Source organism: Bos taurus, chromosome 9 (genome assembly GCF_002263795.3).
Source record: "Bos taurus isolate L1 Dominette 01449 registration number 42190680 breed Hereford chromosome 9, ARS-UCD2.0, whole genome shotgun sequence".
Taxonomy (NCBI): domain Eukaryota; kingdom Metazoa; phylum Chordata; class Mammalia; order Artiodactyla; family Bovidae; genus Bos; species Bos taurus.
Genome location: NC_037336.1, coordinates 33,249,453 through 33,264,989, shown reverse-complemented (window position 1 = coordinate 33,264,989; position 15,537 = coordinate 33,249,453). Strand labels below are relative to the sequence as shown.

General features: G+C 43.5%; 1 protein-coding gene across 3 annotated transcripts in view; it reads left to right on the top strand.

Annotated features, from left to right (window-relative positions):
- DCBLD1 (discoidin, CUB and LCCL domain containing 1) overlaps window positions 1-15,235 on the top strand; it is a 75,824-nt gene extending 60,589 nt beyond the window's left edge. For 2 of the 3 annotated variants that reach the window (XM_005210754.5, XM_002690094.7), the window contains exons 6-15: window positions 891-1,024; window positions 5,882-5,922; window positions 6,876-7,091; window positions 7,485-7,609; window positions 7,858-8,017; window positions 8,106-8,213; window positions 9,712-9,796; window positions 10,025-10,074; window positions 10,858-10,977; window positions 13,184-15,235. In XM_005210754.5, coding sequence (XP_005210811.1) covers window positions 891-1,024; window positions 5,882-5,922; window positions 6,876-7,091; window positions 7,485-7,609; window positions 7,858-8,017; window positions 8,106-8,213; window positions 9,712-9,796; window positions 10,025-10,074; window positions 10,858-10,977; window positions 13,184-13,692 — 1,548 coding nt within the window. In that variant the 3' untranslated portion in view covers window positions 13,693-15,235. Of the gene's footprint in view, window positions 1-890; window positions 1,025-5,881; window positions 5,923-6,875; window positions 7,092-7,484; window positions 7,610-7,857; window positions 8,018-8,105; window positions 8,214-9,711; window positions 9,797-10,024; window positions 10,075-10,857; window positions 10,978-13,183 lie in introns of those variants that run through there. The other variant, XM_059890143.1, reaches the window with a different exon arrangement.
- The last annotated feature ends 302 nt before the right edge of the window (window positions 15,236-15,537 follow it).

Here is a 15,537-nt window from a genome sequence, read left to right as displayed (position 1 = left end):
TCATCCAACAGATGTTGGCAATTTGATCTCTGGTTCATCTGCCTTTTCTAAATCTAGCTGAACATCTGGGAGTTCTCAGTTAACGTACTGCTGAAGCCTGGCTGGGAGAATTTTGAGCATTACTTAGCTAGCATGTGAAATGAATGCAATTGTGTGGTAGTTTGAACATTCTTTGGCATTGCCCTTTTTTAGGATTGGAATGAAAACTGACCTTTTTCAGTCCTGTGGCCAATGCTAAGTTTTCCAAATTTGCTGGCATATTGAGTGCAGCACTTTAACTGCATGATCTTTTAGGATTTGTAAGAAGCTGAGCAGCTATCTATTCTTGCTGAATAAGTCACCCCAGAACTTAAAATGATGTTTTAAAATGATAGCCATTTTCTTTGCTGACCAGTTTGTGGGTCAACAGTGTGGGTTGGTTGGTTCTTAAGCTCCCTTTGCCTAGAACTGCAGCTGCATTTGTGTGATAGATCATCTGGGGTGGGAATCTCAGGAGGCCTTACTGACTGTTCGCAGGGCCATGTTACCTGCAGCAGAACAGAACAAGTGATATGGCCCAGTTCAGATTCAGTGTGGGAGGTGACCACACATGGGCATGGCCACCAGGAGGCATTATCCACTAGAGAGCCACGGGTACTGTAAATCACCTCCCTTCCTTCCTACCTAGTGGAAAGGTTCTCAAGTTAGTCAGCATAAATATATGACTCTGATGTCATTCTGAGATGGTTATCTAATACTTTTTTCCATTCCTTTCTACTTTAAATGAATTTTAGCCATATCATGGGTCATGTAGGCATCCTGACCACAAGTTGCAACAAAATGGAAAACTCCCATCATATGTGAAATGCACTGTTGAGTCACTTATAAGTGATGATGTTGCTGTGTTTCAGACCTCTTTATTGTGCAAAGCCGCCATCCATGCAGGAGTGATCGCAGATGAAGTGGGTGGTCAGATCAGCGTGTTTCTGCGCAAAGGGCTAAGTCGATATGAAGGAATCCTGGCCAATGGTGTTCTCTCAAGGGAGTAAGTACTTAGCTTTTTGTTCTGAATGCAAGGTAACCCTGCAGGCATATGTAATCAGCTCACAATTTTTTAAAGACAGCCGGCATGTGATACCAAGGGCCTGTCAACTGGGAAAAATATGTTTGAATGCTTGGAGTAGTATTTATACTGCCCATTTGGGCTTCCCAGGTGGCACTAATGGTAAAGAACCCACCTGCCAGTGCAGCCGACTTACGAGATGCAGGTTCTGTCCCTGGGTCAAGAAGATGCCCTGGAGGAGGGCGTGGCAACCCATTCCAGTATTCTTGCTTGGAGAATCCCATGGACAGAGAAGCCTGATGGGCTATGGTCCATAGGGTTGTAAAGAGTCTGACACAATTGAAGTGACTTATCTTGTAGCAATAAAATAGTTCACTGTTTATGCTGACAAGTTAGTTAAAATGGCACATTTCTAAAGTCCCAGGGCAGCAGAACTTTCTACTCTTAGGTGCTTCAGTGGGAGGGAATAAAGGCTTATTCCCCTCTAGTTTCTCCTGTTTATGTAAATTACTGATTATCGCCAATATTATCAAAGACATTGAAGGAGACACAGGACTGAAATAAACCCAGGCAGAACCACAGAAATCTCTAGAGGATCCCTAGAGACCATCTCCTAAGGATGAATAATAGTTGAGAAGTGAAAAAAAAGATGGCTTTTGTTAACATTGTTAACTTCTGTTTGTGTTGTCCTCTGATCTTTTAGCCTTTTACTAAAAAAGTATGTCAGTTGCTTTAAACACTTCAACCTCAGCTTTTCTTGCTTTCAGGTTTCCTCAGCTTCTAGAGAGGAAAACTAGAACTGTTATAACTAAAATAGGCTAGCCTTGTGATCCAGATGTCCATCCGTATAAACAGGCAGCTAAGACTGGTCCAGAGGGACACTCCCTTTGGATTGGGTGGCCGCCTAGTGAGGGAACAGTGCTCCTTGGGCCACTATACAGTTAGTGTCCTCAGGGATTGGTTCCAGGACTCCTGTGGATACCCTGGGATGCTCAAGTCCCTTATATAAAATGGCATAACATTTACATGTAACTATGCACATCCTGCCATGGACTTTAAATCATCTCTGCTGCTGCTGCTAAGTCACTTCATTCGTGTCCAACTCTGTGCGACCCCATAGACGGCAGCCCACCAGGCTCCCCCGTCCCTGGGATTCTCCAGGCGAGAACACTGGAGTGGGTTGTCATCTCCTTCTCCAATGCATGAAAGTGAAAAGTGAAAGTGAAGTTGCTCAGTCGTGTCCGACTCTTAGCGACCCCATGGACTGCAGCCCACCAGGCTCCACTGTCCATGGGATTTTCCAGGCAAGAGTACTGGAGTGGGGCGCCATTGCCTTCTCCTATAATACCTAATACAATGTAAATGCTATGCAAATAGTTATAAATACTACTGTAAATGTTGTGTGAAGAGCTGCATGTGGCAAATTCAAATTTTGCTTTTTGGAGTATTTTTCCTGAATATTTTTCCTCTGGTTGGTTGAATCTGGGGATGCAGAATCTGCAGATATGGCTGACTGTATATACACATGTATGTGCTCATACATATGTACTATAAACATAAATAACATTTTATGTACACATGTATTATATATGCTCATATATATGCACACACATAAGTATATACATTTTTTTTTCACTTACATATTTACCTCAAACTCTTTGGGACATTAAAATTTATATCCTGATTTATAAATTTATGCCCTTTTTTATGGGCAGCTTCCCAGGTGGCACTAGTGGAAAAGAACCTGCCTGCTAATGCAGGAGACATAAGAGACGTGGGTTCAATCCCTGGGTCAGGAAAATCACCTGGAGGAGGGCACAGCAACCCACTCCAATATTCTTGCCAGGAGAACAGAAGAATCCCATGGACAGAGGAGCCTGGTGAGCTATAGTCCATGGGGTGGCAAAGAGTCAGACATGATTTATAGTATTTATAGCATAGTGTGTTGCTTCTGCACAGTAAGCTTTAAGTGTCTGCTCAACTTTGACTTTTGAAGATCTATTTATGTGTTTTATGGTTCACTCTATTGATACTATGGTACTATTTATCAGGAAGGTATCCAACTGTGACCTAGATCTGTTGTGGTGCTACTTCTCCAAATAGGAGCAAAGAACTGGCCTTTGGCCTTAAGTCTGTTGTTTTTGGATCTCTTGCCTATGCTTGAATACATTTGCATGCTTCTTTTTTAGAAAAACAGGATAGGAAAAAGTTAAACTTGTATTACTTGGATTTTACTTTTGAAGAAAAGTTATTTAAGCTATTGAATAAAAGTAGGCATAATGTCCTCAATTACTTCTCCTACATCAACTGGACTTACTACATTAGAAGTCACTTTATATAATTTGATATTAAACTTTAGGGCAAAAATAAGAGTCCAGAAATCTAAATCATGAATGAATTAGCAACGTTTTGCTCCACAGTCCATATAGTTATTTGAACTAACTGAATGATTTTTGCTTTGGTGTGCCTAGATAGAAAGTCTAGAACTATATCAAGGTCCCTTCTCCCTTCTGGCTCTGTGGTTCTTCTTTTTGTGCCAGCAGAAAAGAGTGAACTGTGTGCTCACACCATCCCTTCCACTGATGTCCATTCCCAGGCCTTCAGGGAGCCGCTGTTTTGATTGGTGCTGTTTTGCTGTTGGGGAAGCACTGTACATGCGGTCACTGAACTTCTGTTCCCACGCATGATTGTCTGGTGTTCAGGAAGACACACAGAAGGAAGCATTGCCACTGAGGAAGAAGGGGTCCCTAAAGTAAATATCTAGGGTTCTTCTGGGATTCATCCCGGGTCAGGTCACTTCCCTGATCTGAGGAGACCAGAATGGAATCAGGAAGAGCCACTGACCTCACAGAGGACGATGGCTCAGACCATCTGCAGGGAGGGCTTTGTGTTTACATCAGACAATTCATGATGGCTTCTACAGCCCTCTGGGAAGGCTGGCAATTCCTGGAATCTGATTCATTCACCCTAGTGTGCAAATGCCTCAGAATCCCATCCTCCCTAGGGGGTTTTTATTTTTAAAAGCAGCAGCTTATTTACCTACAGAATTCTCTAGGTGGTTGTATTTAATTAGTTTAATTGGGTGAAATGGAAAAACATATTCCAGCTGATAATAGAGGAAAGCCAGGCAGAGAGGTCTGAGAAGCACAGCCTTCCCTAGCATCATCATCTTCTCAGGGTTAACTCCAAAGCTAACCTTCTTGCCTTAACTTCTCTTTTTCAGTCACAGAATAAATCTTTTAATGATTCATGGCAGTGAGAGCACATCCAGGCGATCAGGGAAGAGGCAGTATTATTTGGGCTTATCCGGCCAAACTTCAAGTGTAATAGTGGAGAAATGTTAGAGGAAATGGAAAAATTAAGAAGTGGTTCTAAATACATCTTAACTAATTTAAATATGAATCGGAAAAATGTGAACTGCAACAGTGTGAACCTTTCTTTAAAGGTTAGGAAACCTGGGTCCTCACCCCCACTCAGCCACTAACTATGAACTGAGGAGGTCCGATGATCCACGTGGGCCTGCATTTTCTCATGTATGAAATGGTTGGTCCCTGCATTATACTCGGCATGGATCATAATAGAACCTGAATGTGGAAAACCAAGGCTTACAGAGTCTCTTCCTGAGAGTGGACAAAGAATATGAAAGAAAAACCTGTTACTTAAGAAAAAAAACAAAAATCAAAACCTTTGATGTGAATGTGCTAATACTCTTGTCCAGACTATTTTTGGATTCTCTGTGGATTTCACATTTCAGTACTCTTTGTCCTTTATTGCCATAGTAATTGAGTCAAAACATTTAAAATTGTAAGCAGTACTCAGATTGTAGACTAATTGAACATGACAGTGATATCTACCTTTTTTGTTTACCTCTAGTATCTAATACATAAAGTATGATGCATATAAGATGAATCTTGAGAATTTCAAGTTTCTATTCATTCTCTGTACTGTCACAGCATTGGGTTGAGGGATTTACAAAAAGAAAAATGTGATGGTAGGCCTTAGGAACCTCTTCTCTGCAGGAGACAACTGCAGAGCAAGGCTGATTTGATAAGTTCGCCAGGAGAGTAATACAAGTCATAGAACTGGGGGGCCCAGAGCCCCGAGGGTCGACGCCAGCTGTGCAGGACTGTCCAGCAGCAGAGGGGGCCAGGTGCAGGACCTGTCAGTGAGGCGCTCTGAGTTTTCTCCAGCTATACCTTGTTATCCAGAGGCAGGAACTGCTTCATGGCCTGGTGTCTTTGCTGCAGGAGGTCGGAGTGTGACTGGAGAGACCAGGCTGAGGAGGTCCCTCAGGCTGAGAAGGGCCACTCAGGGAAGGAGTGAAGTCTGTAGCAAAGGCAGCAGATAACATGCTCATTCTTCTAAAAGTGAGCAGGCGTCTTCATGTCTCAGTGTTCCTTGACGGTTGATAGTGGGGCGCTGTGCGGGTGCCTGCTGAAGCAAAGGGCATGTCTAGGGCAGGCGTCCTTTCTGCCTCTGTCACCACAAACTCATTACCTGGGATTTCAGGGTGTTCTAGAGACCATATATGTGTACATTTCCTTCCCAGTACAGTGTGGCGTGATGGAAACAGCACGGAATTTTTATTCACAAGCAGTGCCTCAAGAGTCCTGGCCACTTGCCACCTGTATGAATTTAGGGAAGTTGCTTACCTTCAAAGGGCCTGAGTTTCTTGGTCTATGAAATAAATACCAGTGATGGAGAAAGAGTGGCCTTGCCAGGTGCTCTGAGGACCACGTGTGGTGTGGGAAGGCTCTGAGCCCCATGCTGTAGCGCTGTGCCAGTCATTAAGATCCAGTTAAGCAACTCACCTCCTCATCTTTGTGTTTATTATTTCAGTGGTTCCCTGTCAGACAAGCGATTTCTGTTTACCTCCAATGGTAAGGATCGTGCTTTCCTTAAGAATTTGATAATTTAAAAATCTTCAGGGGTAGTTTATTCTTCCATACCCCTCAGATGAGATAGTTTAAAGGATTATTTTTGTTTCCCCTCAGGCTATGTAGCACCAATATGCTGTGACTTAAAAATACATCAGAGAATAAACCCTACTAGCACTAGGAAGAAAATATTTTTCTTTATAATCTCTCAAACTTTTGCCAAAAAGAATGAAAATTTAAAATGACATTTAAGATAAATTCCTTTGTCAGTTTTTAACAGAAAAAGCTTTTGAGTAAGTACAACTTGTATTTGTGATCAAGTTATTGAAAATGAATATATAGTATAAAGGCTTTTTTTAGCCCCTCTATCACGGAACTTATCCTGGGGAAATAGTCTCCCTCATATAAGATACTTGGGGAGAACACTGTAAACTTGTCCTCTCTGCCCAGGAAGAGGGCTGGCCTTGCATCTGCTACCTCCGCATTGTCTTGGGCATTGCTGTAGTTAAGCGCCTAGGGGTGATGTTGGGTATGGTGAACTGATCTTTGAGCACCTGCAGTACCTGCTCTTCAAGGGTACAGAGCAGGAAGTCCCCCTTCTAATCAACTGAAAAGAACCTCAGCATTAAGCTTTTAAGACACCTTGCACTTCATTGAAATTAGGGTGAATTTAGGAGGATAGAGAGGAAAATCTACAGTGGGGACAGAGAGAGATCACTTTTAGGGGATATAAATTCTGTAAAAAAAAAAACAGCAACAATTTCAAGACGCCACAGGACCAACAAGTCAAATGGAACTCTGGATCATTAACAACTAGTAATTAAACAGTTGATTCAGTATCAGAACGGAAGTAAATCAACTGAATCATTCTAGGTGAAGTGGGGTGGTTTTTTTTTTTTTTTTTTTGCTTTCATTTTGTGTCCATATCTGAAATCTTTTCCTGCCCTTTATCCTAGGCTGCAGTGGATCCTTGAGTTTGGAACCTGACAGGCAAATCAGAGCTTCTTCTTCTTGGGAGTGGATCAATGAGACTGGAGATCAGGTCCGCTGGTCTCCTGGCCAAGCCCGACTTCAGGACCAAGGCCCGTCGTGGGCTTCAGGGGACAGGAGCAAGAATCACAAACAGAGAGAGTGGCTGAGAATAGATTTGGGAGAGAAAAAGAAAATAACAGGTACGGACACAACTGCAATTTCATGAAACAAGATGACTTGCCATTGAAATTGTTCTGAATTTGCATGGGTGTCCCCATCTCAAAATATCATGTTTTGTTTAAAAGTAACAAATCTTCACCTTGTCTCTGTGAGAAGAACCCGTGTGGAGGGTATACAGTGTGTGGATAAGAGAGCTGGTATCTCTTTGTGGAAACCTTTTTAGGGCATGTTGTCAGTGTGAAAACTCATCTGTCATCACGTTTCTAGATGCAGATAAGAAAAGCAGGCCTGAAAAATGATTTGAAATTTCAGATGGGGGAGGGGAGGAAAGGAAAAGAAACCTGAAAATAAGAAAGCAAGTTATGTATAACATATTTTTAAAACTAACCCATAAATAATATTTTCTTAACAAGGAATTAGGACCACAGGATCCACACAGTCAGATTTCGACTTCTATGTAAAGAGTTTTGTAATGAACTTCAGAAACAACAACTCCAAGTGGAAAACCTATAAAGGAATTGTGAATAATGAAGAAAAGGTAAGAGACACTCTGGAGGGAGGAACTGAGCCGGAGAGCGGGCCTCTGGATATTTTCATTAGTGTGTTTCCAGAAAACAGATGCAAAGCACCACAGGCAATTACTTAGCCTTTGGGTGCAAAGCCTTGTATCTTCACTATCAGGCATGTCTATACAAATGCAATGATTTCGTATCACCAGGTATGAGTGGGTTGATCAAGACCTAGAAACTAATAGAATCTTTAGGTAAAAGTTACTTGTTCCTACAGGTGTTTCAGGGCAACTCTAATTTTCGGGACCCTGTGCGGAACAATTTCATCCCTCCCATTGTGGCCAGATACGTGCGCGTCATCCCGCAGACATGGCACCAGCGGATAGCCTTGAAAGTGGAGCTCCTTGGTTGCCAGGTTGCACCAAGCAGGACGCAAGGTGAGTGATGGAGTTACTGAATTCTGGCCCCCTCCTTTCACAAACTGCTGTTACCAGTGTGGTTTCTCCAACATCTCTTCTCACTCAGGTAATGACTCACTGGTGTGGCACAAAACAAGTGTGAATACTGTTGGTTCAACGAAAGGAGAAGATAAGACAATCTCAAAACCCATCCCCTCTGAAGAAATGCCCAAAGGTATGGCAGGGATAGTTCTGTGGTTTCTTAAGGAACATAACTGGTATTCCAGCCAATAATACAGGAGCTTCAACAACATTCTTTTTACCTCTGTCATGTAAGTGTCTGGAGGCAGATGGTTCAGAGGTATCTGCATATGCATAAGATAATATGTATCCACATTTTTCATTGCGATGCTGAAAGTAGAAACAGACTGGAAACAAAAGTATGTGCCCTTCAAACACTATGTAAATCTTTTGTAGGAAAAAAATACCAATAGCATATTCATGCCATGGAACACTCTAATAACCATTAAAAAGTACATTAGAGAAAGTTCTCTGAGACACACAACTTAAAATAATAAACATTAAAAATACATTTATTTTTTTCAGAATGTAAAATAATTTGCACATTTTATACAATTTGGTAGATTTGAGAGAGATATATATATAAGAAAATAAAAATCATCCATAAATCAGCATCCATGGTCACTATATTCCACTGTGTATCCAATAATATTTTTGTAACTTCAAAACAAAATGGCAGCATAGCACATATTTTGTTCTGTAGCATATATTTTTCATTTGACATTGTATTTTGAGCATTTTCCAATGCTATTAAATAGTTGAAAAACAGTTATTAATATCTTTATAGTGTTTCTTCATATGGACATATTTAATTAACATATTTAGTTAACATAGTTAACCATTCCCCTGTTACTGGATGTTTGAACTGTTAGATTTTTCCCAAATTCCCACTCCTATAAATAACAACACTGTAATTTACATAAATATTGTTCCCTTCTAAGTTCCCTGTCCTCCGTTTCATGAACTACACATTTCCACTCCTGATCATTCCTTTATTTTCTTCCCAGCGAACACAGAAAAAAGAAGGGTTAAGAAGAAATATTTCTCCTTTAGTTCTCATAGTTTCTACAAGCTGGGGGTCTTCAGTGGCTGTTAAGTGACCTTCTTCCTTAGAACAGACAGTTGTGGGAAGACATGGTCTGATGTTGGGCTGCATTTCCCTTCAGCCCACAGTTCCAAAGGTCTGCTTCCCTGGGCTTCTGTTACCCTACAGGTCCAAACCTGCCCCCGTCTTGGGGAAATGCTTACCTGCCCCCATCTCTGGGAAATGCTTACCTGAGCCACGCTGAGAGTTCTGCACTGTGCTTACATCATCTACCTACCTGAATAAGGCCAGCTGTAAACCTCCCCAACCATTTTGATTTTTAGTCTAATTTGATCCAGGCAACAAACTCAGAGTAAATGTTAATCCCAAGAAACACTGGAAAGTGCCTTTGCGGGAGGGAAAAAAGATCAATTTTATTTTCCTAAACTTCAGCTGGGGTTTTGAGTCCTCTCTTTTTGGTTTCCAGTATCAGTACATGTCTAGCGTGTATTCTTTTTCCCCACATGTTAAACCAGTGAGGACTTTTCAAATCAGTGTTCAGTTTTAGATCACGGGATTTGGTCGCTCTTCATTTCTGTTGTAATGTGGTGGCTCTCCCCCTTTTCAGGATTAAACATCACAACTATTGTTATTCTACTGGTGCTCTTCTTCGTGCTGGCTGCTGGAGTGGCAATCTTTGCAGTCCTTAGAAAGTATGTGACTTCACATTTAAAATTTTTATTCTAATTATGTCAACAATTACAAAAGTTTACTGCTCTTCATATGTTCATGTGTAGAAAGCAGCATCACTTCTTCCAAGATAAAATGTTAATTTATACTTTTAAAACAAGTTGGAGAGAGGGAGAAAGTATCAAGTATTATTTCATGAGTAGTACCTATCATTTAGAAATATTTTCAGTGGGATTTTTTTGTTTTAATAGGAAGAAGAAGAAAGGAAATCCTTATGGATCATCTAAGACTCAGAAAACAGGTTGGTTGAAAAAACTATTACAGTTTTATTCTGTCTTTGAGGACATGAAAACCCACACACATGGTTAAAGAAATAAGGTTTAATAGCTTTAAGTTAGCAAATCTAACAGGAAAGAATATATTGTATCCTATCTCTTAATTCAGAATCTTCATAGCCAGTTTACTTTTACCTTTGTATCCCATCATTTGTCAAAAATTTTTTTTTGGCAACTGGAGTTTGAGTCACCACACTGCCTGTCATCAAGGAGAAGACAGCACCCCCAGTACCTCCAGGCCTTGCGTTTCTCATTCTGGGAAATCGGGGGAAGGATTGGGTCTCGAAGGTTTCAGAGACTCCTTAGGACACGGGATGCCCTGCAGTGAATCAGCTGTGGTCCAGAGAGAGGGCAGCAGACAGGACCCCTGAGAATCTCAAGGCCACCTTAGGGTGCCACCTTCAAAGGCTCTGAACCGCAAGCTGTGTGGACTCTTCAAGGTCACAAGTGCCCTGTCAGCTCAGATTAGGAAAGTTCATGCCCGGGTGGTCTAAACTGGGGATAATCTGGGGGCTGATGGGTACACAGTGCATTTTACAGGCACGGTGGAAAGTGTGGTTTGGGTGGTGTGTGCTGCTGTTGTAGTGACCTCAGCATGCTGTTTCTACCACACACCTGGAGAGTGTGGTTGTGCATGTGCCACAGTCAGCTGGCAAAAGGCATCCTGACCTCTGACTTTAGGAGGAACCTATTGTGGAGTAACCGTGTTATAATCCTGAGATATTTGTTTCGTGTTATCTTTATTCCAGACTGTTGGAAGCAGATCAAGTATCCCTTTGCCAGGCATCAGTCAGCTGAGTTTACCATCAGCTACAATAATGAAAAGGAGATGACACAAAAGTTGGATCTCATCACCAGTGATATAGCAGGTAGGTACCAAGTCTCTGTGACCCTGCTATAAGGTGCTGCTTATGGGAGAGGGGAGGCCAGGAAGAGAAGCACAACTAAAATCTTTTGTTTAGACAGGATCTGGTAAATCAGTAACGTATGACATTTTCTCTCTGTGCTCTATAAAGAGTCACAAACTAACACTGAAATATTTCCCCGAAGCCCCATTTAGCCTAGACTCTTACACCTGCAGGGCCTCTGACACCCAGAGCGATGGTCCTGAAGTACCACTGAAATTTGGATGCCCTTACTTAATCTATTTTTGTTACTAAGGTTTTGATTAAGGCACTAGGAAAGAGGGACTAGAAAGATGAATTCAGCAGAGCTCCTGCCCTGAAGAAAGAGGAAGAAGATGAGGCAATCTGTTAGAATGGCCTCAGGGTTTTGACAAGCCATTGTGGAGTCACTGGATTTATGAAGAAGGATCTATTGTTTGGTTTTTCAAAATGTCTAATCCATCAAGGACCAATAGTTTTATAAAATACAGTATAAATAGTAAGTGAAATTTTAAAAAGAAATTGAAAAAATTGTTTTAATTTTTAAAACTTTTTGGCCATGCCCTATGGCACATGGGATCTTCTTTCCCTTACCAGGGATTGAACCCCTGCATTGGAAATGCAGAGTCTTAATCACTAGGTCACCAGGAAAGTCCCACAACAATCATTTACTAACCCATATGCTCCAGGAACTCCTTTTCTAAGTGGCTTCCATCTGTGCATCCCATTTTTCAGGGCTTAACAGCTGGGAAGCATCCTCTTTCCTCTTACCCTACTTACATTGTTGGTGACCAATTCTTCTGATGGTGGTGGTTTAGTCGCTAAGTCATGTCCGACTCTTGTGATCCCATGGACTGTAGCCTGTCAGGCTCCTCTGTCCATGGGATTCTCCAGGTGAGAATATAGGAGTGGGTTGCCAGTTCTTTCTCCAGGGGATCTTCCTGACCCAGGAATCGAACCCAGCTCTCCTGCATTGCAGGCAGATTCTTTACCAACTGAGCTATGAAGGAGGCCATATTCTTCTGATACCTGTCCCCAAAGTGTGGTCCTTCCAAAGCTGCTGCTAGTCCCCTAATTGATGACTTTTTGGGTTTCATTTCTCTTTTTACTTTTATCTTTCCCTCTTCTGTCTCCTTCCAGGGTTACCTCTCGTTGCCAGTCACTTATTTAGAATCTCCATAGGTTTCTACACAATTAAGCCAAACTCCCTGGCAGGGCACTCACTGCCCACCACGATCTAGGGCATAGGTAACAACTCGCACCTGGGGCATGTGTTTGCATTCTTGCCCCACTAGCTGCTACCTGTGTGATCCTGGAAAAATTACTTAAATTTCTCTCTGCTTCAGTTTTCCGTTTGTAAAAGTACTATGAGGAAAGTGAAGTCACTCAGTTGTGTCCGACTCTTTGCGACCCGTGGAGTGTAGCCCACCAAGCTCCTCCGTCCATGGGATTCTCCAGGCAAGACTACTGGAGTGGGTTGCCATTTTTTTCCAGAGGATTTAACTAATTGATATATTAATGTTATAGAATAGTGCCTGGCGCCAAGAAAGGACTCAGTAAACGTGAGCTCTATGATTATCATTGTTGTTGTTTAGTCGCTCAGTTGTGTGCTCTTTCTCACCTCATGGACTGTGGCCAGGCTCCTCTGTCCGTGGGATTCTCCAGGCATTACTGGAGTGTGTAGCCATTCCCTTCTCCAGGGGATCTTCCTGACCCAGGGATCGAACCCGCGTCTCTTACGTCTCCTGCATTGGCAGGCAGGTTTTTTACCACGAGCGCCACCTGGGAAGCCCATGATCACCATTACCAGTTGTCATTAACTCCCAACTTATCACTCTGGTCTTTGCTTTCTATTAAATTTCTCCACATCTCCTATACTCTGGTCACACCACACTCTTTGTTCATGGTTGTTTAATAGGTTGTTCAATCACTTTTCCCTTTCCTGACAGTATTATTTTCAATTCCAAAATTTAGCCTTTCAAGAGCCAGTTTAAGCGCTCCATGAAGATGTTCCCTCATACCCCTAGGTGTGGTTAGAGGTAATCTCCGCCTCTCGAAGTGTGGTATCTGTGCTGCTTACATCCCTGTCTTTTTCTTCCGCCGGGTACACGTCAGGCACCGGGCAGAGCACTCCCTCTGCGGACAGCCGGGGTGTGGCTGGAGTACCAAAAGTCTACTCTTTGGGTTTCAGATTACCAGCAGCCTCTCATGATTGGCACCGAGACGGTCACCAGGAAGGGCTCCACCTTCCGGCCGATGGACACCGAGGCGGACGCGGCGGGGCCGGGTACCGAGGCCGGCGGCCACTACGACTGCCCCCTGCCGGCCGGCCGCCACGAGTATGCGCTGCCCTTGACCAATCCCGAGCCCGAGTACGCCACGCCCATCGTGGAGCGGCACCTGGCCCGCGCGCACACCTTCTCGGCGCGGAGCGGCTACCGCGTCCCGGGGCCCCGGCCGGCGCACAAGCACTCCCTCTCCTCTGGTGCCTTCTCCCCAGCTGCCGGCTACCAGCGGCCGCCGAGCCCCGCGCCGGCGGAGCCGGGCTACGACCAGCCCAAGGGCGGCGGCTTAGCCGCAGGGTGCGCCCCTCCCGACCATCCGAAGCCCCAGGTCAGCCCCGCGAGCAGTGCTGCCTACTTGGCCCCCCGAGACTGCCTCAGACCCCTCAACCCGACGGCCATGACCGCTCTTCTGTGAACACACACACTGTGAACCAAACTGCTGCTGCGGTACTGAGCGCCAGGCTGCGCGCCGCCCTGGAAGCCGATGCGCTCGGGAGAGTGTGCGTGTGAGTGTGGTGTGTGCGCGTGCGTGTGTGCGCAGTGGACCAGGATCCTGCGGGGAGCGCCCCCTCCACACTGTTTACAGAATTGTGCAGCTGGTTTTGTTTTGACCCTGAGGGCCAGTGTCTGTTGGGTTTTGTGGGCTCGAAAAATGAACATTTTCGGATGGCGTTTTCATTTCTCTAACTGTGATACTGAGCTGCTTCGATGTAAAAATGTGCAATCTGTACAGAGTTGTATTTAACAAGAATTAAAGTAACTTAAGTTTGCTTTAGCAGATTTTCGTTCTGCAGGGAGGTTAAGTGGGAGAATGCAGCTGTTGCAAAAACATATAATAGTTATGTTCACTTTTTAAATATATTTTATCTGATACCGTGTTAGCAGCAGGTCTGTTTAAACTTAATCTTGTTGTTATTATGGCTCATTTCCTTTCCTTTGATATGGAAAACTGAAAGCATTGTTAACATTCTTCTCCTGGAAGGAATGAAATTACTTGAAACAAGAAAAGCACACCAGGGTGGTTGTTTGCAATTACTATCAGTAGGTTAAAAAGAACAAACAAAATACAGGCACCTCGGCAGCTGCCGATTCCTTAGGCCCCACTTCAGGTGGGCATGCGCAGTGGCCTGTCAAGGGGTGCAAGGACCAGGTCTCTGTGGCCTGCAGGGGACCTCCCTTCCCTCAGCCTGCAGGACTTGGCCCTCTGAGCAGCTGGCCTTCCTGACACGTAGCTTCTTGTTCACCTCGGGCCTGGCAGATAACTCGCTTTCACATGCAAATCTGCCTTTTCAAACTGTCTGCAAAGCCAAATGCCCAGACTTAGAGCAACCAAAACTGCTCTCTCAACAGACAGAGTGAAGGTGGCACAGCAATTACGCTCTAAATTACTGTGTCAGATGCTTTTGTACCTCAGATGAAAAATATTGCTGAGGTCAGACGCCCACACTTTTCATGACTCTCGGAAACAGCACATTGTACTATTTGAAACACAAAAAAGTTATTTGAAGTGTGTTCTTGTTAAAGTGACTGAAGGCAAATCTACATAGGGCTTTTTCTACTGAGATGGCTGGAAAGCGCTAATTTTGTAAGAAAAAATTTTCCCTTAAGTAGGTTCTATAATTCCAGATTGGCCCTGACTTCAGCTGTACCTCGTTGTCCGGTGGTTTTATCTGAGTTTGCTTTGTAAGTTCACTGTGGGCGGGGGACGGGGGCAGGGTGCGAATTTAACCTCTTTTGTCAAAGAGGAAAGTGTATGTTTTTGTTTTAATGGAAAATGTGGACCAAAAAATTCTTTCCCTAAAAATGTATAATACTAGTTGTATGACACTTTCTGTGATTCTGAGGTGCTGGAAGGTCACAGCAGACTATCTGTGGTTACTATGGAGGACAAACCATTTACCTTGTGAGTTTACATGGTTTTCTACGCATACTAATTGTAATAAACTATGCCAAACCAATGTACAGACCCGTCTCTCATTGGTATCCTGCTTGCTGGCCTATTGAAGGCACTGGAGGCTCAGCCTCCAGACAAGGGCAAGCGGTACAATGGGAAGAGCAGACGTGGCTTCCTCTGGTTGGTCCTAAGTTGGAAATAGGGACAGAAATGAGGGAAGCTGTCAGTTATTAATAAAGTCCTAGCGCTCTGGGGTCAGTTTCAGGCATTTTAATTTGGCTTCCTTCATTGTTTCCAGAAGTAGTGGTCCAACTTCCTACAAGCCTGACTTACAGCAGGCTGGCCTCTCTACTGGCTACTATGGAT